The sequence below is a fragment of the Tupaia chinensis genome, unplaced genomic scaffold (genome assembly GCF_000334495.1).
Source record: "Tupaia chinensis unplaced genomic scaffold, TupChi_1.0 Scaffold000161_1, whole genome shotgun sequence".
Lineage (NCBI taxonomy): Eukaryota > Metazoa > Chordata > Mammalia > Scandentia > Tupaiidae > Tupaia > Tupaia belangeri.
The window spans coordinates 2,081,552-2,088,345 of NW_006159632.1; the positions used below are offsets into that span (position 1 = coordinate 2,081,552).

General features: G+C 54.4%; 2 protein-coding genes across 5 annotated transcripts in view; one reads left to right on the forward strand and one right to left on the reverse strand.

The window, feature by feature from the left end:
- B3GALNT2 (beta-1,3-N-acetylgalactosaminyltransferase 2) overlaps positions 1-2,675 on the forward strand; it is a gene marked incomplete at its 5' end in the record, with an annotated part of 28,756 nt that extends 26,081 nt beyond the window's left edge. The window contains 1 exon segment of the mRNA XM_014586810.1: positions 2,293-2,675. Coding sequence (XP_014442296.1) covers positions 2,293-2,427 — 135 coding nt within the window.
- A 776-nt stretch (positions 2,676-3,451) lies between these two features.
- Positions 3,452-6,794, reverse strand: part of TBCE (tubulin folding cofactor E) — a 39,388-nt gene continuing 36,045 nt past the window's right edge. For 2 of the 4 annotated variants that reach the window (XM_014586809.1, XM_027770842.1), the window contains exons 16-17: positions 3,826-3,917; positions 3,452-3,670 (exon numbers count right to left, since the gene is read on the reverse strand). In XM_014586809.1, coding sequence (XP_014442295.1) covers positions 3,578-3,670; positions 3,826-3,917 — 185 coding nt within the window. In that variant the 3' untranslated portion in view covers positions 3,452-3,577. Of the gene's footprint in view, positions 3,918-6,794 lie in introns of all 4 variants that reach the window. The other 2 variants (XM_027770841.1, XM_027770840.1) reach the window with 1 other exon arrangement.

Sequence of the window (6,794 nt, forward strand, 5' to 3'; positions counted from 1 at the left end):
CGCCTGTTGCCGCCAGGAGCGTGTGGGACACGCTGTGCCTGCTCGCCGGTGCCACTGTGCCCGTCACACTGTCGGTGCCAGAGGCTGAAGGCGGAGTGCAGAGTGGGCTGTCTGCTCGCTGTCACCCCCCAGGGCCTGTGCTGAGGGTGTGTGGCACCGGGCACCCACTTTCCCTGTGTGTCGGTGCTGGTCCACGTTTGGCATTGCATGTTACAGTAACAGCCACGTAAAAAGACTGGTCACCACGGGGCTGGGGTGGCATTGCCTTTACAAATGCATTTGAACTTGACGGGCATGTGCAGGGTGAAGACGTGAGCATGGGCATTTGGATGGCAGCCATAGGACCTAGGAAATACCAGGTAAGCAGTCTGAGGGAAGCTGGCCTCAGGATTCTTAAGAGGGGAAGATTCCTTTTTGTTTTGTTTTATTTCACTCCAAAGGGAGAGGGGAGGTGGGAGAGAGCCTCCAGTGAGGTGTGGCGATGCCGGAGTCCCTTCTGTTTCCCCATCACGTCGGGGCTTGGGGGCGGAATTTGAGCCGTGGTGGTCCATATGGAATCCACTCCCATACCTTAACCACCAGACTGTGGGGGTGGCCCACCCTGGATTTCTGTGTAAGTAATGTGCTTCTAAGTCAGTAATAATCCACCTAAGGTATTTCTCACGTGGTGTTTTTCCGAGCTTAAGCTCAAAGGAAATGTTACGAACCAGTCCCCTACCCACAAGAAAAACGAGGTCTCCATAGAACTTGTCAGGGATCCTCTGCAGCTGTAAATGCAGTGACCAACCCAGGGCCCGAGTTTCTCGTGGCGCAGCTCTGAGGAGCCTCCGAGCTCCCAGCTGGTGCAGTTCTTGAGAGCGCATGCTGTGGGCACTACCGAGGGAGGCCCGGCTTGACTCCTGGCCCTCGTTCTCAGAGCCCGGTACGGTGGGGACGTCTGTGGTCCTCGCTCCTTGGGCTTGGGGCCGGCCCGGGCAACACAGTAAGAGCCTGTCTGGGAAGGCACTGGGCCTGGCGGCTGTGCCCGTGGTCCCAGCTGTTGCTGAGGGTGAGGCAGGAGGACTGTGACACCATGAGACTGTCTAAAACCACACACGCACCCCAGAAAGCAGAATCGCTGTGTGAGGTATCGGAGACATCACTGAAAACACACTAGTTGGCGAGCCAGGGGAAGGCGGGCCTGCAAAGACCAGAGTGGAAAGTGGGTGCCCCGGGATGAAGGCAGAGCTGACGTCTGCCTCGGAGGGCCTGCCGCCTCACTGTGGCTGCGGAGGGCAGGGGACAGAAGGAACACGCAGGGCCTGTGGCCAGGGGCCACGTGAAGCAGGCCGGGCCGCACACCGTGGGTTCAGGATGTATAGGACGTCGCCCTCCACCCTCAGCCTTGCTGGGCTGGCTCCTGGCCATGCCCACAGCCGCCTCTGCCTTCCCGACACAGAACATGGCGCCTCCTTGCCGGCAAGTCTGGGTCGCCGGGGCTGCTGGTCTGACTGTCTGTTGCTGCACACGGCTGCCTCTGGACCTTCTCTTGACAGGCCGAGGTCTCTTCTCACTGCGCACTCGTGTCACTGGGACCGAGGCTCCCCCAGGACACGTTCCCGTGTGGGTGCTCGGGGACAGATGGTGCCTGCAGACTTCCAGGGCATGGCCCTTCTGGGGCCAGTGCTCTGGGGTGGTCTCTGACCAGCACCCCGTCCCAGGGGCCTTCGAGGCACCTGCCAGCCCCAGAGCTCTCCATGCTCAGCCTCCTCTGGTGACGGCACGGCCCGCCTTCAGCGGGCGTCACACGTGCTCTCCTGACTGGGTTCCCGTGTTCGCTGCACTGCTGGTCACAGCCAGGTCGAGTCTGCAGGGCAGCTCGGGGCTGGCACGGGCTCCGGTCCCTCCTGCTTACCTTGCTAACACTGTGACCTTGAGCACGCTTCGCAACTCAGTTTCAGTTCTTTGTAAAGGAGACGTGATTCTGCCTCGCCGGGTCAGGGGAAGCGTGAGGTGGGTCAGGCCCAGGACACAAGCCTCCATGGGGACCCAGGCTGGCATCGACCCTGCAGCCGCTCAGCTGTCCTCAGAGCAGGCACGAAGCTCTCCTCATGGTCGTTGGGCTCTCCCTGCAGACGCCACCGCCACCCAGGCCAGAGCATGTGGTTTCCGGGCCGCTCAGCCTGGACAGAAGGCCCCACCCCGGGACCTCTCAAGCGCCAGTTGTCCTGAAGTAGCCCCACCGCGCCAGGGTCGTAGAAGCCGCATGTGCCGGTCCGCAGTGCTCACGGTACCTCGGTCTTGTCCCCGCAGGACAGTCTCTGGCTGTGTGAGAAGACCTGCACGACGGGCATGCTGTCCTCCCCGCAGCACTCCCCGCTGGAGCTGAGGCGCCTGTGGGAGCTCAAGGCCCGGTGTGGCAACCCCTGCCATTGTCAGGCCAGCTAGCTGCAGCCACGGCAGCTGTTCACAGGCCAGGGTGGGCAGGGCCAGCTGGAGGGGCCCAGGTCGGCGCTCGCTGACTGGGGCTGTCGGGAGAGGTCCCCCCTAGCACCTGGCCTGTGACCAGCGTGGGGTGGGCAACTGCAGATCTTTCTACACATCAGCTTACACTGTAGCATCACAAGTTCTTATTTATATACTGGAGGTAGATTTGAAAATACCAAATCGTTTTATAAAATATTTCTAAACCGTGACGTGTCACTAGTAACACATCATTTTTTGTTAAAACTTGGCCCAGCTCAGAAGTCTTGGGTTGTAACTGAGTCTGGATTCGAGCTGGAGTCAGAGCAGTCTGTGTTCTTGAGAGGGTAGTTTCAGGCCAGAAAGCTTCCAGGAATACAAGGTCCTGTAGGGTCACAGCAAAGCTCGCGGCTCTCTGGGAGCACCAGATTCTGTGGGTCTCTCTCTGAATGACATGGGCAACTTGAACTTGAAAAGGAACTGGTAAAATTCTTACTGCAACCTTGGTCCTAAAGTTCTTTTATCTAACAGAGTAATAGCTGTTTTCTTCTGTCAGTTGACATCCGTCCTGCAGGTTATAAAAGCTAAGTTTGTGTGAGTGTGCACGTGAGAAGTCTCTGAGGTCCTAGTGCCATCACTAAGTCGCCTGATAAACCGTGGGCACTTCCGAAGAGCAGCTCTGCTTCCCTCCTGCCGGGGGCTAACATTTCCCCTGCACGAGTGCGTTTCAGAGCCGCAGGCCTTGCGTGGAACGTGTGCTCGGTCTGGGTGTACGGGGACGGCAGCCGAGGGGAGGATGCGTCCCCTGGAGTTCAGGGTCATTTCCCCAGATGACCAGCCAAACCATGTTAGTAACCTTCAAAATGGTATCAGTACAGAATTTCAGTAAAGCTAGTCTTACGGCAGACATAAACTGTGGGGGTCCTACTAGACTAGTTTCTACTTGGCATTTAAGTCTTCACTAAGAAAATGCGTGAGGAACTGAGAATAGGAGGCAGACCGGAACCACTGGCGGTTCAGAGCCTTTATTACCGCTGTTCGTGCCAGCCTGGGGCGCCTCCCCTTGCCACCTTACGGGAACGCTGCTGGGCTGCCCCAGTTGCCCCGTCCCCAGTCCTGGCGGCGGTCCGCGTCGCTACCACCGCACCAACAGGCAGTCTCCGCTTTCCACAGAGTAAAACTGGAGCGATTGGAGGTCATTCTCCAGGTCAATCTCTCTGCCTGGCATCTGAAGGTAGAAGAGGCGGGTGGGAGACAGATGGGACATGTTAGCCCACTCTTCCTGCCCCCCCTTGAAGTCATGCAGCCAATGGTCCCCGTCTGGCCCCGACAGCCCACAGCCGTCCTGGGGGCTGCACCTGACTGCTTTCCCGGGCCCCTTACCTTGGGACTCTCGTAGGACAACACAAGTTCTGACGCAGGGACTTTGAGAAGACGTGACAGAAATCCCTTTACCTTTTGAACTGTCATGGAGTCTGTCAAAGAAAAGAAATCGGTCAGTTCTCTCAAGGGACGGTCGCCTGTAAGGCTAGCTTATGCGACAGGACACAGGTAGGGAAGGGCTGTGACTTCCCACCCCGTGTGCGAGCAGACATGAGGCTGGGCCCGCGCTGTGCAGACGTGGCCGGGGACAGGGACGGCGCTATTCCGTGCCATCGTAGGCACAGAGCAGAGGGCCGCCAAGTCTGCTCACTTGCTAGTGTAGGCGCTCCCGAAAGGGCTCTGGGAGGGCTCAGGAGCCCTGGAGACAGCGCTCGGCCCTCTGGCCTCAGTCTCCCCTCGGCCACAGGAAGGCGGGCTAACCCAGGCCCCTAGTGGGCCACAGGAAGGCGGGCTAACCCAGGCCCCTCCTGCTGCCGGGGTGTGTGTGTGTGTGTGTGTGTGTGTGTGTGTGTGTGTGGCTGTGAAACGCACACGTGGGGCAGGCGCAGGGCCGTGACATGAGTGATGCTCGGTGTGTTCAGAAGACACTGCGGACCTGTTCCCAAAGACGGGTAAATACTGGCTACTCTGATTACGAGGAATGCAGTTTCTCTGAAGCTTTAGCTGGAGGGCCAGCAATGGTATGGTGTTCCTAAAATACCACAATACAGTCGAGTATTTTTCTATCAAAAATCACTTTTGTAAAAGCTGTGTTTTTATGCCACTTGGGATAATAAATATTATCTTTATTTTAGAATAAAACTGGCCTTTTCTTGTTTATGTGTTGAATACAGATACTTAGTAGATACTTAAAATTTTGTTTCCTGGGGGCCACCAGGTGGCATGGTGGTTAAGGTGCTGGACTCCCACCAAGCCGACCATGGTTCAAGTCCTGGGCCTGGTAGCTTATTTTTCACTTTCCCTCTCTCTTTGGTCAAATTAAAAATAATAATGAATAAAATTAAATTCTTTAATAAAAGTTTTCTCTTGTGTATGGCTATCCTAAATTATCTAGCAAAAGACTTGTTTATCGTCATAAGACTAGGGTGTACTAGCTTTCAGTATTCAGACAGTGGCTAAAGACAAAAGAAAGGCGAAATTCCACAAAACCGTACTAGCTTTCAGTATTCAGACAGTGGCTAGTGACTAGTGAAGGGTTAACTCCTGCACACCCACGAGAAGTGACCCACTTGTGGTTCCATTCCATTAAAAACTTTGATCGTGGGGGGCCGGCAGGTGATGCAGTGACTGGGATGTTAGCCCCCCATACAGCTGACCACAGTTCAAGTTCTGGACCTGGCAGCTTGCTTTCTCACTTTCCCTTTCCTCTCTCTGTCTGTCTCTGGTCAAATTAAAAAATAATAATAATAACAAAAAATAAATTAAAAAAATACCTTTGATCGTAAAACAATTTTAGTAAGCAATGTGTTTACTGGGGCTGGCAGGTGGCATGGCAGTTAAAGGCGCTGACTCCCACGTGACTGACTGCAGTTCGAGTCCTGGCCCTGGCACGAAAGTATTTTCTAAGTAAAACTAATTTATTTCCAGTAGCACAATTTTTTTTTTAAAGTTCTGAAGTTGGGGCCAGCACCACACAGTCTGGTGGTTGTATCACTGGACTCCCACATGGCCAACTGCGGTTCAAGTCCCAGACCCAGTGGCTTTAAACTCATACTGGGCTTGTGTGCCCAAGATCCCGGGAAAAGAATGGAGAAAACGGGATTGTGGTATGGCCATGCCCCCTACCCCACCCTGCCAGTACACGTACCCTAAGGCTAACTAAAGTTCTGAAGTTCTTTTTTCTTTCAGATTTTTGCCATAGTGTATGTACTCTCTGGAGAGACAAAAAAGAATGAAAGGGAGAGTGAAAAATTGCTCCCTGGAGGGATGGTCACACCACAATCCCTTCTCCATTCTCCTGGGATTTGGGGTGTGTGCACACACATACCCAGCATGATTTTCAAGCTATTGAGTCCAGGATTCAAAGCAGGGTCAGCTGTGTGGGAGTCCAGCATCTTAACTATCATGCCACCTGCTGGCTCCTGAAGTTGTCTTTTCAAAAACCGTTTTAATGTGTCCACCAAAAGTGAGCGTCAGGGCCAACCCTACAATGTGGGCAGGCACCACACAGAAGCCAGGCCCAGGGCCCAGCCGGGGTTTGCATCCCGGCCCTGATGCTCCATGCGGACACATGTGCGCTGGGTCCTGAAGGGGCAGACTGAGAAGAGGAGACTGCAGTGCGGCCAGGCCCCACTGGAGGGCGCTCTGACTCTCACTCGCTCACGCGTATGCATGCGTGCACCCTCTAGCATTTACAAACCTCTCGTTAAAGTGAACTTGATTAGTAAGCAGCAGAATGTGTACAGGGACTCTGTTCAGTCTTGAGGACGCCTCCCTTTTTAAGGGAGAAGGTAGACCACACCCAGTGTTTCTCTGGAAAAGAACAACCCCACCGACAGCAAGGCTCCAAGAACTCAACACAGTAGGTCTGGGGAGTCCCTCTGAAGGGCTAAGCCACTCAAGCTCTTAGGCCTTCCGTTCAAAATAATGTAAAAATCTCCCCGTTTTTTAAAGAATTATTTTACTTAATTTATCATCATCATCATTTGTTTAATCTGACTAGTGGGAGACAGAGAGAAATGGAAAGAAAGCAAGCCTCCAGGTCTGGGAATTGAACTGTGGTCAGCCACATGGGAATCGAGTGCCTTAACCACGCCACCTGCCGGCCCCCACAACCTCCAATTTAACAAGACCTTCTTCTAGATAGGCTGAAGTTTCTGCGGAGAGAGACTGACAGTCACATGACCAGCGGTGTACGGGACATGGACGGCTAATGGAGACCCCCACGTTTAAGGCCTGTACTTTCAGGGATGGCTTTTGTTTTCATTTGCTAGAAGGCACACAGGTTCAGCAGAGAGAGACAAAGACGG